The sequence below is a fragment of the Ailuropoda melanoleuca genome, chromosome 4, assembly GCF_002007445.2.
Source record: "Ailuropoda melanoleuca isolate Jingjing chromosome 4, ASM200744v2, whole genome shotgun sequence".
Lineage (NCBI taxonomy): Eukaryota > Metazoa > Chordata > Mammalia > Carnivora > Ursidae > Ailuropoda > Ailuropoda melanoleuca.
This window is the reverse complement of record NC_048221.1, coordinates 48,973,660-48,991,024: the sequence shown is the minus strand read 5'-3', so window position 1 is coordinate 48,991,024 and position 17,365 is coordinate 48,973,660. Positions and strand designations below refer to the sequence as shown.

Sequence of the window (17,365 nt, the reverse complement as noted above, 5' to 3'; positions counted from 1 at the left end):
CTAAGTGCAAAGGGAGATTCTACTGAGCATTAGTCTGCTTTTTTAATACGGAACATTTTGTTTTCACTCCTGAATAAGAAAGTACAGTGTCTTTATTGATCTAACAGAAGGAGAATGTCTGTGAAAAGAGCAGCTTGTTCGGGCAGATTAGCTTCAAAGGGAGCGGGTGAATACCGTGGGGAGGGCAAGATAAATGCCTGGTCCTGTAGTCAAAGCTGCTTTCAGAGCCTGCTTGTGCTGTTGCTTGCACTTTCTGCCGGGGCGCCCAGAGGTGGGCTTGAGTGGGCACTGTCGAAGAGGGCAGGAAGTGTCTCTCGTTCAGCCTGCGAGGAAGGATTCGCAGGAATGTGGGTTGATTCCGGTGATTGACTTCTTCAGTCTCACTGAGCAGCTGGTGGCAGGAACTCAGAGATGAATGGCAGTGGGTGTGGCCCTGGAGGCTCTCCAGAGCCAGAGAGATGGATCTGGAGCCCAGGACCTACAAGTGATGCCTGTCCCAAATCTGTCTTCGTGGTTGAATCAATGGGAAGAATGCATTTCTTTCCCCCCCACCTCCTTCCTTATTCTTTTTCTCTTTTCTCCCTCTTCTTTTTCTCTCACCTTCTCGTTTTTTGTCATCTTCAACGTACAAGTACTATAAAGGAAAGAAAGTTCACTACTGCAATCAGGCCTGGGACCTGGTCTTAGGCGCTCCAAGCCTGTGTCCCGCACCCACTACCCACTTCCAGAACTAGGCAACACTGTCAACAGCTCTTGGAGTTCATTTGCATGCTCTTTTCTGATTGGTTGATACAACCTCTTGAAGCCCCTCACCCTCCACCCCTCTGGGCCAATCCCAACCATCCTGTTGGAGCCCCACAGAGTAAGGCATCCTGGGAGTCTCAGACTTCTGACTGTGGCCTTTCTGCTCAATTACTCCTCGGTAAAGTGTCAGCGGATGATCCTTTATCGTTTGGGTTAAAAGACCCGGATTCAAGGCTGGCCTTTGCCACTGACAACCTGTGTGATATCGAATGAGTTCTTCTGCCTCTCTGAGACTCAGTTGCTGCATCTATAAAAATGGGAATAATTTTCATGATTTTTTTTTTAAAGAGACTATTTTGTAGTGGTTAATATGGACTCTTAATCCACACGGCCTGAGTTCAAATCCTTCCTCTTCCACGTACCAGCAGAATGCCCTAAGCAAGTTATCTTTTTAGTTCCCTTTCCTCATTTGGTTGGAGTGAGTCTGAAATAGGTCAAATTGTATAAAAACACCTGGAACAGTGCTTTGCATGCAAGTGCCTAATGAATGTCAGCTATTATTGTAATGGGTATTAAAGTCCTTTGTCCAAATGTTGTTAATATTATTGCCCAATGAATATTTGGGCACTGGCTGGGAAAAATCAACTGAATACAACTCTGGCCTGGGGGCCGGAGTTTCTTATGAAGACAGCTGAAAAAAGCGAAGATTTAACCTCTCTGAGCCTCAGTGTCTTAGTCTGTATGATGGCAACAACTTCTACCTATTTCACAGAGTAGCTCAAGTGCTTGGACACTGGTAAGCACTTAAAAAAAGTATCTGTTGAGCGAATGAACGCGTGGACCATGTTGGGTAGTAGTGGCAAGCAGCAGGGGTCTGCCCTTAGCAATGTAACCGCTGACCTGCTGGTCACGAGACCTGATGCAATAGAGACCCACATAAAGCAGTGGGTGAGTACTGAGTCAAACGAGCAGACTGGGTGGTGGGCTGGTCAGCTTCACATTTGGATAACTAGCATTTTTTTTTTTTTTATAATAGTCACTCTTATACTTGCTTGGTGAGAGTATAAATGTATAAGTGTATTAGTATAAATCAGCCTCTTTGGAAAATCATATAGTGCTATCGTAATTTTACAAACTGACCCAGTAATTCCATTTATAGGAAATTATCCCCCCGATATCTTGGCCCATGTGTGCCAATATTAATATAGGTATTGTGTTCATTGCAACTCTTTGCAATAGTGAAAAACTGGAAATAACCTAAATGTATGGTAGGTAAATAAACTGTGGTACATCTTTGTTATGGACTATGTGGCGATTAAAAAGAATGAGGTAAATATGTACGTTATTAATATGGAGACTTTTTAAGATGTGTGGTTAAATAAACAAACAGAAAACTCAAGTTGACAAAGCTATGCATTTAATATAATAATATTTGTGGGGGAAAAAGCCGTGTCTGTATATCTACATTGGAAATATCTGAAAGGCTATCCGCCAGAGTTAAGGGGTTTATCCCTGCAGAAAAAAAACTTAAAAAGCAACTTTAAATTAGAATTTTATTTTGAGAAAAGAAAGAATTCCTAAAGTCCAGGGGCCCTTATTTATAGTTTGGGCAATGACACTGTATGACTCCAAGAAACTGTTCACTTTTTTGAGCGGAAGCCTCCTCTTGTGTAAACTAACAATGGTAATATTTACTTCTCAGTGTTGTGATGGGGTGAGATGAAATAATAGATATGAAAATCCCTACTCAGAGCAGGGACAGATCACTATAGCAATCACGGAGGGCAGCGTGAGGAGGAGGCATGAGCCTAGACCTTGAAAGGTTTGGCAAGGTCCGGATTTGGTTTGATTCCTGACTGTCTTTGCCTAACAGCCAACAGGCATTTATTTAACAAGGGTCTGCTACAAAACCTGATGTGGGCTTTTTAACCAGTCACCTGCCTTGAGAGGCGAAGGGGAAGCTTGGCGCGTGCGCAGTGAGAGCGTCTTTGCAGCGCTCCGCCCTTGTACTACAACTCCTAGCAGGCTCCTCGGGCGCGTCGCTGGCTGTTGACGTAACGCCGTAGCGCGGGGAATTTCGAGTAGCGGTGGAGCGCGGGAGCCTAGTGGGTGCAGGGCACCCCCAGCCTATCTAGAAGAGACCATGGACTCCCTAGTCGAGCCTCGGTGGCCTCCAGGCCTGGCAGTCATGAAGGTGAGTGCTCTGGGGAGGTCGGGAGCACGCGGGTGTCCGCGGGAGGCCGGTGCCCCTGTGAGAAGGAGAAAGGAGGAGACGCGAGCTGGGCCAGGTACCCGGCTCTGCTCTGCCTATTAGTGACTTGGTAGATTTGGGCCTGGGTTTCCTCCTGCCGAAAAGTGACGGGGTCAGGCCTCAGTCCCTTGTGGTGAGCTTAGGTTGGCCGTCTTATGGAACCGGGTAATAAAGGGGCTCAGCCTCAACAATAACAATGACCTCGAGAAAAATAGTCACTCTAAACAGTGAAAACGACAGTGGCAACTAACCCTTTCTGAGGGCCTACTATTTGTCAAGCATGTGTAAACTCTCGCAGTACATTAGTTGAGAATTTCCCATTTCCTTTACATTCTTTCATTTCTTCTAATTACCTAGTGCTGGTTGGCCCTGACTTCTCCCGGACGTGTCCTAACTCGTAACAGTTGTGCATCTCCTTTAAACAAGGAGATCAGGGCTTAGGCTCAGCACTAGCCTTTCATTTCATTATATTATTTCACTTAAACAGCATGGTTGTTTTTGGCAAGGCATTCCAGTTCCGTTTACAGTAGCGGTGAGCCCTGTGTGCTTGATCAAGAAGGACAAATACATTTTGCTGTGCTAGCTAAGAATCAGTTACTTGGTTTTTCTTCTTGCTCTGTAATTATGTATTTCTGTTTGTGACTGTGTGCAAGGACACTTTCTAGTCTATTCCTCAGTTTGGTGAATTTGGGGATTATGGTACCTTTCCCCACTGACTCGTAAGACTGACTTAGAGGATTAAGTGAAGGGACTTGGGGGAGGTTAAAGTTAAGTATAAGGCCTTTCTTCTTGCTGTCACCAGTGTCATCTATAGTGCTTGGGGACTTAAGATAGCCCCATGGTGAAAAGCTGACATTGGGGAAGGATCTCAGAAAGATGTGGTTTTGGAGTTGTGGTGGCCTTGGCATCGAGGTGCTTTGAAGGAGAACACAGATTTGAGTTCCAGTGGTCTTGGATTAAATCTGGTCTCTGGCTCTTATTTAACTGTGCGATCTTGGGTTGGTTACTTAACTTCTCTGAGCCTGAATTTCCTCAACTGTAAAGTGGAAACAAAAATAAACAGTTTATAGGGTTGATTAAATGAGTTGATGTGTGTGGATAGGGATTCTATCTGGCTTATTTGCTGTGCTTAACACAATGTCTAGCACATAGTACATGCTTAAAGATTATTTGCTAATTGGTTGAAGGTTCTAAGTATCTGGAAGGTAGTAAGCATTCAGTTAATGTCTTTATTATTATAATCATTAGCACTTAACATGTGTTGTTTCTCCCCCCCCCTTTTTGTTACTGTGAAGATTGAATTGGATAAAGGAAGTAAAAGCTTTTAGCTAGTAAAACTTCTTGCTTTGTAAAGTTAAGCATATTACCACAACTTCCAGAGTTCTTTAGAAGCAGGTTCCGTGTCTTCTGCGGATTTGATGTCTCCTCACAGCACTGAATGTAGGGTTCAGCACTTGAGGGTGTTCAGTAATGGAGTTCATTGAGCCCATATTAGAATCATGGTGGAAAGCCAGCCCCCTCCAGTATTTTCATTTCTATTTTTCTAATAGTTCTTTATTTTATTTTATTTTATTTTCGTTTGTACCTGTTACTACTCTTTATTCTGCCCATTGCCCCCCACCCCCACTTCCCCAGCAACCACCAGTTCTTTGTATTTAAGAGTCTGTTTTTTGTTTGTTCATTTGTTTTGTTTTTTGGATTCCACTAAAAGTGAAATCATATGGTATTTGTCTTTCTGTCAGACTTATTTCACTTAGTGTATATAATACCCTCTAGGTCCATCCATGTTGTCACAAATGGCAAGATCTTGTTCTTTTTTATGCCCGAGTAATATTACATTGTATATATATGCACCACATCTTTATGCATTCATATATTCACGGACAGGGGTTGTTTCCATATCTTGGCTATTGTGAATAATGCTGCAATAAACATAGGGGTGCATATGTCTTTTCAAATTAGTGTTTTCATTTTCTTTGGGTAAATACCTTGCAGTGGAATTACTGGATCATATAATATTTCTGTTTTTAATTTTTTGAGGAAACTCCATAGTGTTTTCCATAGCGGTTGCACCTATTTACATTCTTACAGACAGTGCAACAGAGCTCCCTTTTCTCCATATCCTCATCAACACCTTTATTTCTTGTCTTTTTGATGATACCCATTCAGACTGGTGTGAGGTGATATCTCATGGTGGTTTTGATTTGCGTTTCCCTGATGATTAGTGGTATTGAGCATCTTTTCATGTGTCTGTTGGCCATTTGTATGTCTTCTTTGGAAAAATGTCTATTCAGGTCCTCTGCCCATTTTTTAATGGAATTATTTGGGGTTTTTTTGGTGTTGAGTTGTGTAAGTTCTTTCTATATTTTATATTTTAACCCCTCATTAGATATATCATTTGCAAACATTTCCCATTCACTGGGTTGCTTTTTTGTTTTGTTGGTGGTTTCTTTTGCTGTCCAAAACCTTTTATTTTGGTGTAGTCCCAATAGTTGATGTTTGCTTTTGTTTCCCTTGCCTGAGTAGACATAGCTATAAATATATTGCTCAGGTGATGTCCAAGAGGTTACTGCCTATTTTTCCTTTTAGTAATTTTATGGTTTCAGGACTCACATTTAAGTCTTTAATCCATTTTGAGTTTATTTTGTGTATGGTATAAGAAAGTGGTCCAGTTTCATTCTTTTGCTTGTAGGTGTCCGGTTTTCGCAACACCATTTGTTGAAAACACTATCCTTTCCCCTTTGTATATTCTTGCCTTCTCTGTTGTGGATTGAGTCTATAGGTTTATTTGTGGGCTCTCTATCCTGTTCCATTGATCTATGTATTTTAATCCCTTTATAATGTATTTGTCAATTTCTCATCTAGGTTTTGCTTGAATTTTTCCCAGGGACAAGGAATTATCTGCTCCCGAAAGTAGCTCTGTTTGAAATTCTTTTTATACTGAATAGAAATCTGATTGCAAACCCATGGTTGCTATCCTAGGATCCATGGAAAGACTTTTGTATCCAGAATTATTTATAAGATTTTTGTTTGTGTGTGTTTTTCTGAGAAGAGAGTTCATAGTTTTTATACATACGTTTAAGGCGATCTTGTGACCCAAAAAACTTAAGAACCTTTCCTCTAGTTATTAAGTCTTTTCACTCATTTCCTACTCTCCCCTTCCACTTTCCCCTCTTCTAAGTTGAAGAAGTCCTAGAGCATCCACTTGACTGCTCTCTGTTTAGTGGAGTGCATGTTATGGTCTTGAAATGGCATGACTGGAAGTTTGTTTAAGAATGTTATAGCTCATCTGATACGGTGTCACCTTTCACAGATCTTGCTTAGTTTGTGTCAGAACCGCTCCTCCAGAAGAGGATGGTTATATAGAAGAAGGCACAATAGAGGATGCCAGGACTCTGGCTTTCAGTCCCGACTTTGCTTTTAATTGATGTTCAGCACAGTCCTCTAGCTTTGTGTGTCAATGGTAGCTTACCATCCAAAATAATGGAAGATTTTGGCATTTTCTGTTTATTTCCCTGGTTTTATAGTAACAGGAATTTTTGGTTTTGACAAATTATAAATGGAATATGTGTATATAGTAGAAAAAATTAAAATTCAGATTAAGATATAGGAGAAAATGAAAGTTTCCCGTCACCCTACCATCTGGAGGTAACCATGGTTTAATGTTTTCTTTGTTTAATGTGCATGTAGGATGTGTATATGCATTTAAAATTTGGGATCACTTTGGAGTTGACTTCTTGGGTTTGATTTATCCACTTTATAAGCACTGTAGGTTTCATCTGTAAAACTGGAATATAGATGCTATAGACTTCATAAGATTGTTAGGGAGATTAAACTGTATAGTACTATTGTAATGTAGATTTGTTCTCTGATTTTTTTAAGTTTCCATTAAAGCAACATTTTCCCATGGCATTAATTATTCTTTAAAAGTGTGTTTTTTTTAAATGGCTATGTAATATTTCATCATATAGACTGTTAGTGACATTAGTCTTTTTTTGTTTGTATTTTTAAAATTTAGGTAGTACACTCATGGTTAAAAAATATAAAACAAAAAATAAAAGTCTCCTGCCCAGTCTGTCTTTTATCCAGTTTTCTGACTCCTGTTACTATTATTTATGACTTTATTGTTTATCTTTTCAGAATTTCTTTATACGTATACAAGGTAAAAATAGAATATGTTTTTATTCTGCCCTCTCTAACAAACAGTAGCATACCTTCTTTTTTTTAAATTTCATTTTAAAGATTTTATTCATTTATTTGAGACAGAGTGGCATCCTACCTGACTTCTTTTTTCCCTTACTTTGGCAGTCTTTCCATATTGGTGCATGAGTGAGCTCCCTCTTTTTTTTTTTCCCTCTTAAAAACTGCTCAGTATTCTTATTGAATGGAATAACATTTTATTTTAAATGATTTAGAAGATTTTGTGTTGTGAGAATAGATCCTTTCCTATTTGGATTGCATTCCAGGTTGACACACATCTGACTGACTTCCCAGATTGACCACATCTTTACCTTCTTCAGCCGCCACTGGCTCTAGCTCTTTCCAGGGTTTCCTCAGTTGGCTCCACCATGTAGTAACTAACATGTGGTACTGTGCGGAAAGCACTGGACTGACTGCCAGCAGGGAGACAGGAAGTTTAGTCCTGGCTTGTCTCATGCCCAGTATTTGTGTGTGCTTCCTCTTTTGTGAAGTAAGGGTTTTAACTAGTTACTTTCTAATGTTTTACTTTAATATTCTCTGATTTTGTTCTTAACCCGTGTGGTGAATGGTTATGGGTACCTTTCACCCAATAGTGGCTGTGAGTCGGGAAATGGGGTCTGAAGAGGAAGAAGCTTGGAGTAAGAGCTGGAAACACACGGGAAATGGAACAGGAATGCAGCAGCCCCTTTGTAGAGGGTTGACAATATGGACCAGGAATCTGTACAATGTCAACTTTATCTATCAAAAGCTTTTTCGGTAACCTGACATTTGAATGTGTAAGTCATATGGGGAAGGTTTTTCTTAATTTGTCAAGAGTCCTTTCAGTTTATGTGGAGTTAATTTTGAGTTTGTATATTTGACCAAAGAGTATTCTTAAATTGTTTTTTTTAGGGGATGGAGAAAGAGTTCTGTGGCAGACATTCCAGTCTTGGTGTTTTTCTGATAGGTATATATGTATTTTTGCATTTCAGGCAATAGATGATTTGCTGCGCTGTGGGATTTGCTTTGAATATTTCAACATTGCAGTGATGATTCCTCAGTGTTCACATAACTGTAAGTATGCATTGTCTCTGTGAGTTAGTAAAAATATGATTTTTACATAAGGTAGTGTTAATTTAACACCAAATGTGAGTACACATATTTATATCTCGCCTCTAGCTCCTCTATCTTGAAGATTTTAGATGATATTTTCTGCTGCCTTCCTTTTAGGCATATATTTTTTTAAAGCAGAAAATTATTATATTTCAATATGCAACTTCTGTACAACCAAAAAGTAAAACATCACTGTAAAATGTTGGTGAGAAAACATGGTATTTCATTTGCAATTTATGGCAAATGGTTGACATCTTTAGTTACAAATGATCTCTTAGAAACCAGTAACAAAGACACTAATATTCTAAGGGAAATAGAAAAAAAAAAAACACACAGAGCAAAGTGAAATAACAAATGAGTAGAAAGGTTTAAGGATATATGATGATGTTTGAACTGAGCAGTAACAAAAGAAAAGCAATTCTTTGTAATGTCATATTGTCAAAGATTAAAACACTGACAGCTGATGTTTGTGCTGTTTTAGAAAAAGTCTCATAGACAAACACTGGGGGACAAGACTGATGACAATTTTTACAATTTTGGAGAAACCTCTACTTTTTTTTTTTTATCAAAGATTTTATTTATTTATTTGACAGAGAGTGAGACAGTGAGAGAGGGAACACAAGCAGGGGGAGTGGGAGAGGGAGAAGCAGGCTTCCCACTGAGCAAGGAGCCCTATGCGGGGCTTGATCCCAGGACTCTGGGATTGTGACCTGAGCCGAAGGCAGATGCTTAACGACTGAACCACCCAGGCGCCCCAGAAACCTCTACTTTTGACTCAAAATATAAATTTTGGATATCCAATGAAGTGGAGCTACTAGGACTATTTCAACAAATTAGGTGGAGAAATTAAAAATAATTTATATATAAGCATGTTCACTGCATAGAAAATATGTAGCTAATATATGGGCCCTTAAGACTACTTGCATATCAGTTTATTTATCAGTATACCCCAAAAGGATATGCACAAAACTCCATTAACAGATAATGTTGGGGAGTAGAATTAGGAGGGGAAAAAAGCATTTAAGAAGTAAAAATACTGGGGCGCCTGAGTGGCACAACGGTTAAGCGTCTGCCTTTGGCTCAGGGCGTGATCCCGGCGTTGTGGGATCGAGCCCCACATCAGGCTCCTCCGCTATGAGCCTGCTTCTTTCTCTCCCACGCCCCCTGCTTGTGTTCCCTCTCTCGCTGGCTGGTCTCTATCTCTGTCGAATAAATAAATAACATCTTTAAAAAAAAAAAAAAAAGAAGTAAAAATACTATTGTTCACAAATTTCTGCGTCCTTGGAAATCCAGAAAAAGATAATTTTTTATGAATCAATTTTAATTTTATCCTGTGATAAGTGAAAATAATGAATATGTGCACTTAAGACTTATGGGAACACTGAAGCCTTGCAATGACACCATCCTGAGCTTCTGTGTAGTAACATCTCCATCATTCAAGCTCCCAAGATTTAGTCCAGTGTCAACAATGAAAGCAGTCATCATGTCTGGTTACAATTCTCTCTAGTGACACCCTTTAGGTAACTTTCAAACATGAGCTTTCCCAGTCCAGTTTTTTGATCTGGGAGGAGCATCCACTCCAACACACGAGCCGGAAATATCTGCACGTTATAAAGACTGTCTTTTGGATTTGAAGATGGTGGTAGAAGCGAGAGCATCAGTTTCCTATTCAGTCATCACACTCGTTTCGCCAAGAGGTATTCCTGGGACCAGAGATGGGAGTGAAGAACGCTTGAAGGAGCAATATTGCCAGCAGAGGTCTGGTGGCACTATTTCTTGGTATTACAAGCAAAGATGGCAAAGGTGTGTTTTTCTGGAACTATCATTTCCTGTGGTTCCCAGTTAAGACTTATGAATTAAGGGGCGCCTGGGTGGCTCAGTTGTTAAGCGTCTGCCTTCGGCTCAGGGCGTGATCCTGGAGTCCTGAGATCGAGCCCTCCATCGGGCTCCCTGCTCCACTGGGAGCCTGGTTCTTCCTCTCCCACTCCCCCTGCTTGTGTTTCCTCTCTAGCTGGCTGTTTCTCTCTCTGTCAAATAAATAAATAAAATCTTTTAAAAAAAAAAAAAAGACTTATGAATTAATAAAGTCCATACAAGAAATGTTCCTGTTGTCAGCTGTCCTCAGGCCATCTGTAAATCTCTTTTCGTGTTCATTGCAAATCCCATCTTCTCCCATATTCTTTTCTTGGGTCCCCTCTTGGATATTTTTACGCCTTTTGTAACATTATGGCAATAAAGATCTTGGTCACATATGTGGTTCTTTATTTGTCTAGTACTTGTAGATGTTAAATTTCAGAATTTTTGTTTTGTAACAGGTTAACACATAGGTAGTTCAATCATGTAGTCCTTGGCATGAATATATAATTCAAAGTTTAAAAATATGTTCAAATATATTCAGAGTTTAAAATCCCTGTGGAAGAATCTACCAGTAAAGAGCATTACAGACAATTTTATCACTTATCTTGCTGTGTGAGTTTGGAAAGACTCTTAAATTGAAATTTGCTTGTACTTAGCTTTGTGAGTCTGTTATGTATTTTCTGTTCTGTAGCTGGAGGTATTTAACACATAGTGGTGAGCCTGTCATTGTTCAGGAGGTATTTTCAAGTGATTTGTCTTGAAAGGTTAAAAAAAAACAAAAACAAGGTAGGCTTAAAAAATGATTTTGGTGGATAGTAGTAGCTTTGGTAAGAAGTTTCTATAGCAAAGACCTAAGAGGGTGGTACATGGGCGTTAGAGGTGTACTTAAGCTTGACTCTTGACTCCCCAACTTACAGCTGGTTGAATTTGCAAATGCTAAAATTTCTTCAAATGTAAAATTTTGATGAATAATTGCTACTTGAGAAGATGATTGTGAAAATTAAATGTGCAGAACCCCTTGTCTGGCATGTTATAGGCCCTTAAAATTGTTAGTTCCTTTCTAGGTTAGATTCACATTAGTAAAGAGAAGTTTGGGGGATTGTTTTGAAATATTTATTAAAATAATCTTTATTTAGGTATAATTTATATAAATAAAATACATCCATTTTAAATGCACAGTAAAGTGTACAAGCATCAGTGAGGTTTGACAAAGATATATACCATGTAACCACTACAATTAAGATATAGTACATTTCAATCCCATGATAGAGTATTCCCCATCTTAGACAATATAGCCTTAGGCAGTAATGTGTGTGTCTGTTTCTGGACTCTGTTCTGTTCTCTGTGTTTATCCTTGTGCCAATACCGCACTGTCTTAATTATTGTAGCTTTGGAATACGTCTTGATGTTAGACATTTTAAGGCCTCCCATTTTGTTTTTCTGTATCAAAATTATTTGGACCTTTCAGGATCTTGGCATTTTATGTGCGTTTTCATATAAATTTTAGAATCAGATTGTCAATTTCTACAAAAATCTGGTATGTGTTTTGGGATTGTTCTGAATTTAGAGATTAATCTGGGTAGAAATGACTTCTTAACAATGTTGAGTCTTCAATATATGAACTTGTATATTCCTCCATTCTATAGCTTTAATTTCTCTCAACAGTATGCTTTCGTTTTCATTGCACAGGCCATGAACATAGAAATACAATTTTTTTATTGACCTTTTACCTTGTGATCTTGGTAAATTCACTTTTTAATTCCAGCATCTTTTTTGTTGAATCCTTCAGAATTTTTACATACACAATCATGTGATCTGTGAATAAAAACACTTTTATTTCTTTCTAATCTCCATGCCTCGTATTTTTTTCTCGTTTTACACAGGCGAGTACTTCTAGTACAATGTTAAATAGAAGTGATGTGGGTGGACATCCTTTTCTTAGTCCCAATTTTATCGGAAAACCATTTAGTATTTTAAATATTATTTTAGCTATAGTGTTATTATATTCTTAATACATTTGTATAAATTTATCAAGTTGAGGCAGTTCCTTTCTTGATTAGCTGAAAGATTTTTTTTTTAAATCATAAATGCGTGTTGAATTTTGTCATGTGTTTTCTGCATCTATGGAGATGCTCATGATTTACTTCCTTTAAGATGTTATAGAATTGCTTTTGATTGTTGAAACAACCTTTTATTCCTTTCATTAGATTTACCTGTTTAATCTTAGTGGTTGAGTTTATTCGCACAGAGTTTTTTAATACTGTTCCTTATTACTCTTTTTCATGTCTGAAGGATCTGTAGAAATGGCTCTTTTTTTCCCATATGCTAGAAATGTGTGTTTTCTCTTTTTTCCTTAATTGATCTAGATAGTGGCTTATCAATTTTATTGCTCATTTTGGAGAACCTGCTTTTAGTTAATTTTTCTATATTTTGTCCTTTTTCTGTTTCATTTATACTTTTATCTTTATTATTTCCTTTTATTTGATATTGCATCTTTCTTTTCTCATAGAAGCGTTTGAAATATGCTATAAATTTTCCTCTAAGCCCTGCTTTAGCAGCATCTCACACATTTTGATATGTGTTTTCATTTTTATTCAGTTTAAAGTATATTCAAATATGCTTTGTGATTTCTCTTTGACTCATGAGTTATTTAGAAGTCTGTTCTAAATATTTGGGAGTTTTCTTGATATTTCCTGTTACTAATGCTAATTTAGTTATGTTCTGGTCAGAGAACATATTCCAGTTGGAGAACAAAATCTGTTTGATTTCAGTTCTTCAAAATTTTCTTAGACTTGTTTTATGTTCCAGTATATGGTATTTCTCGGTTAATGTTTTATGTATATTTGAAAAGAAAGTCCATGGGTGGAGTATTCTATAAATGTCTGCCGCGAATGGCTGGCAATCCCTGTACCGAGGGATGAAAGCTTACTCCAAACTTTGCTGTGAAAGAGAGAAGACAAGGGGGTCAACGCTCAGAGACAAGACCCTTTGCTCTTCTTTGTGCCCGTGTTTATTGGTCCTTCAGGATAATCACAAATCCTTATCACTGTTCCTCAGGCACATGATGTGTGATGAGGGATCTTACTGAAACTGGGAACATCTGTTCATGGGAAAGATACGATATGCTAATTTGCAAGTTTTATGAGTTCTGCTAAACATAGCCTAAGGGATAATGCCTACATCTCTTAGATCACAGGGTGGCTGCTTGGGCTAGGAAAGTTTCTGGAAGGCAATTCCTGCGACATTCCAGTGGCAGAGTGGTCATGCAGGCCTCCTCGGCATTCCAAAGGCCTACACCCTTCTCCAAAACCTTCCCTGCCCTCAGTGGGCTTCGTGTTACATTTTAGTGAGCCAGCTATTATGGCTGATTTCATGCTCCATATTAATCCCAACAAATGTCAGCTACTCAAGTTGGTGGATAGTGATCTTTACGTAGTCTTTACCTCTGTTGATTCTTTATTATTTTACCAATAATGAGAGAGGAGTGTTGAAAACTCCAAGTATATTACAGATTTGTCTAGTTTTCCTTTCACTTTCGTCAGTTGTTGCTTTATGTATTTTCAGATGCTTTTATTAAGTGTATGCACGTTTATGGTTATTTTGTCTGCTTGATAAATTGACTGTTATCACGGAATGCCCCTCTTTATCCCTGGTAATATTCCTTGTTCTCAACTCTGCTTTTTTCTGATGTTATATATAGCCACCCCCACTTCTTTAAAATTAGTGTTTGTATGGTTTATCTTTTCTGATGTTATATATAGCCACTCCCACTTCTTTAAAATTAGTGTTTGTATGGTTTATCTTTTTCCATGTTTTTATTTCTAAACTACCTGTGTCTTTATATTTCAATTGAACTTTTTGTAGACAACATATTTGGGTCTTGCCCTTTGATTCTGCCTGACAGTATCTACTTTTACTTGGAATATTTAGACCTATACTGTCTAATATAGTAGCTGTTAGCCACATAAGATTATTTACATTTTAATTAAAATTAATTAAAGTTAAATAAAATTAAAACTTTACTCTTGCACTAGCCACATTTCAAGTGCAGAATAGCCACATGTGGCTAGTGGCTTCTGTGTTAAGCTGTGCAGATAAGTAACATTTCCATTATTGCAGAAAGTTAAAGTAATTATTGATAAGACTAGATTTACATATACTACCATTTTGTTTTTTTATTTGTTCATCTATTTTTTCCCCTCTTTCTGCCTTTTTAAGAAATAGCTGAACATTTTTTAAGTATTAAATCTTTTCCACAGTTCCCTTACTAGCTTTCCTTCTTTATTATTTTAGTGGTAGTTTAAAGTATGCCTCTAACTTTTTACAATTTCCTTTCAAACAGTATTATGGCACCTGAATAGTGTAGAACTGTTACAGATGTGTACTTCTGCCCTCTTCCTGTCATCTTATTGTTGTTTTTCATTTTATGTGTACATATATTATGGACACTATAATACATTGTTACTATATTTGCTTTAGACAGTCCATATTTTTTGTATTTACCCACATATTTATCATTTCTGATACTCTCCTTTGTATATACCAAAGGTAACTTCTGGTGTCATTTTCATTCTCTCTGCCACATTTCTTGTGTTCACATAGGCTGCTAAAGAATTCTCTCAGCTTTTGTTTGTCTGAAAAAGTTACTTCATTGCTCATTGAAAGATGTTTTCAGTGGGTATAAATTCAGGGTTAACGTTTTTTCCCTTTCAGAATGTCATTCTGACTTTACCGGTTTCAGATGAAACCAGGTGCAGTCTTTTTTTTTATAGCTTTCTGTATGTAATGTGCCTTTTTTCCCTGGCTGCTTTTCATATTTTCTCTTTATCACTGGTTTTCAGAAATTTGTAATATGCTTTCATTTGGTTTACTTTGTATTTGGCCTATCTGGGGTCCCTGAGCTTTGGGTTTATATTTGAAAAGATTTTAGCCCTGTTTCTTTTGAGTATTTTTCTGTTCACACACCCATCCCATTCTCCAATACTGATTCCAAATAAATTTTGTTAGACCTTAACTATTTTTTACTTTACTGTGTGATATTTCCCTACAGACATCGAGACTCTGTTCTTTTTTCTTTTTCTGTTTTTGTCTCCCCCCTCATACCCACCCTACCTTTCTGTGCTTAGTTTTGGATAATTTCTTTTGCTATGACTTCAGGTTTATCCATTTTTTATTCTGTAGTGTCTCATCAGCTGTTAGTCTCATCCAATGAAATTTTCATTTCAGATATTGTATTGATTTCTAGAAATTTCGTTTTAAAAATATTTTCCATTTCTTTCCTCATTGGGTTGTGTGTGTAAGCTTTGAATATACTGAACATAGTTCTAATAGCTAGTTTAAACTCCCTATCTGCTTATCCATTATCTGTGTTGTTTTTAAGTCTGTTTCTGTTGACTGATTTTTTTTTTTTTTACACTTCCTGTTTATAAACGACATTTTCTTGTTTCTTTGCATGACTGGTAGTTTTTGATTAGATGCTTGCCATTATAGTGTTTACCTTTTTGAGTGGGTAGATTTTATTGTATAGCTTATTGGAGTGTTAGGCTGTGTTGTGGCAGGCAGGTAAGTTACTTGTGGATTAGATTGATCCTGTCAAGTTTTGTTTTTAAGCTTTGTTAGTGTGGTTTTAGAGTAGCCTTTTCTATAGAGCTGGGTTTTTTGGGGGGTGCTGGGGGATTGGTAAAAAACACGTAACATGAAATTTACCCTATTAACAATTATTACATGTACAATATAGTATTGTTAACCAAATGTACATTGTTATACAGGAAATCTTTAGAAATTTTTCATTTTATGTGACTGAAATTTTATACCCATTGCACAGGAACTCCTCATTTCTCCTTACCTTGGTTCTGGCATTATTTCACTTAGCTTAATGTCCTCAAGGTTCATCCGTGTTGTAGCATATGACAGGATTTCCTTCTTTTTAAAGGCTGAATAATATCCCGTTGTAGGTATACATCACGTTTTCTTTATCCGTTCAATTGTTGGTGGACACTTGGGTTGCTCACACCTTTTGGCTATTGTGAATGATGCCGCTTTGAACATGGTAGTGCAAATACCTCTTTGAGATCCTTTTTTCATTTCTTTTGGATAAATATGCAGAGGTGGGGTTGTTGGCTCATGTGGTAATTCTATTTTTAATTTTTTGAGAAACCTCCATAATGTTTTCCATAGTGACTGTACCATTTTACATTTCTGTCAACAGTGCACAAGTGTTCTAATTTTTCTACAGTGTTACCAACTTTTATTTTCTGCTTTTTTTGTAATTGGCTACCCTAACAGGTGTGAGGTGATATCTCATTATGGTTTTGATTTGCATTTCCTGGATGATTAATGATGTTGAGCATCTTTTCATATACTTGTTGACCAACTATATGTCTTTGGAGAAATGTCTGTTCAGATCCTTTGCCCTTCTCAGATCTTGTTTTGGGGTATTTTTGATGTTATTGTTGAGTTATAGGTGTTCCTTATATGTTCTGGATATTAACTCCTTATCAGGTATATGGTTTGCAAATATTTTTTCCTATTTCATAGGTGGTTTTTTTTTTTTTTACTCTGTTGATTGTTTCCTTTGCAGAAGCTTTTTAATTTGATGAAGTCCCACTTACCCATTTTTGCTTTTTTTTGCTAGCGTCTTTGTTATCAAATCCAGGAAATCATTCCCAAGGATGATGTTATGAGGCTTTTCCCCTTTGTTTTCTTCTAAGAGTTTTATAGTTTCAAATCTTCATTCTTTAGCATGTAGAAATCTAGTTTTTCCACCAGCATTTGTTGAAGAGACTGTCCTTTACCCACTGTGTACCCTTAGCACCCTTGTCAAAGACCATTTGACACTATATGTGTGGGACAGCCTCTTTCTTTCTAGTACTCTGGCCTAGAAATTCTAGCTACCTGAATTGCCCTGCATTCTGATCTTTGCTGCTTCAACTAGCAAGACTGATGGGCTGTTTGGCTCTTCTCCCTCCACTGTGGTCAAGAAATTGCCTCCAGACAAAGGTTGGGCTATGATAGAACTTTCTCATTTCTGCCATTGTCCAAAGTCTGAAAATAGTTGTTTCATATTTCCCTCCAGTGTTTTAGTTGTTTATGGAAGGTTTGTAATTCTGGACCCTGTTACTTTCTCATGGACAGAGATGGGCATCCCTTCTGTAGATGAAAGACTACTTTTTATGAATTCAGAGAACTCTACTTAGCTGAAAAAATTAGGCTTTACTTTCA

At 37.6% G+C, this 17,365-nt stretch overlaps 1 protein-coding gene across 2 annotated transcripts in view; it reads left to right on the top strand.

Annotated features, from left to right (window-relative positions):
- The first annotated feature begins 2,806 nt into the window (after nucleotides 1-2,806).
- RAD18 (RAD18 E3 ubiquitin protein ligase) overlaps nucleotides 2,807-17,365 on the top strand; it is a 102,157-nt gene continuing 87,598 nt past the window's right edge. The window contains exons 1-2 of one of the 2 annotated variants that reach the window (XM_034658694.1): nucleotides 2,807-2,938; nucleotides 8,167-8,248. In XM_034658694.1, coding sequence (XP_034514585.1) covers nucleotides 2,888-2,938; nucleotides 8,167-8,248 — 133 coding nt within the window. In that variant the 5' untranslated portion in view covers nucleotides 2,807-2,887. The remainder of the gene's footprint in view (nucleotides 2,939-8,166; nucleotides 8,249-17,365) is intronic. The other variant, XM_002920380.4, reaches the window with a different exon arrangement.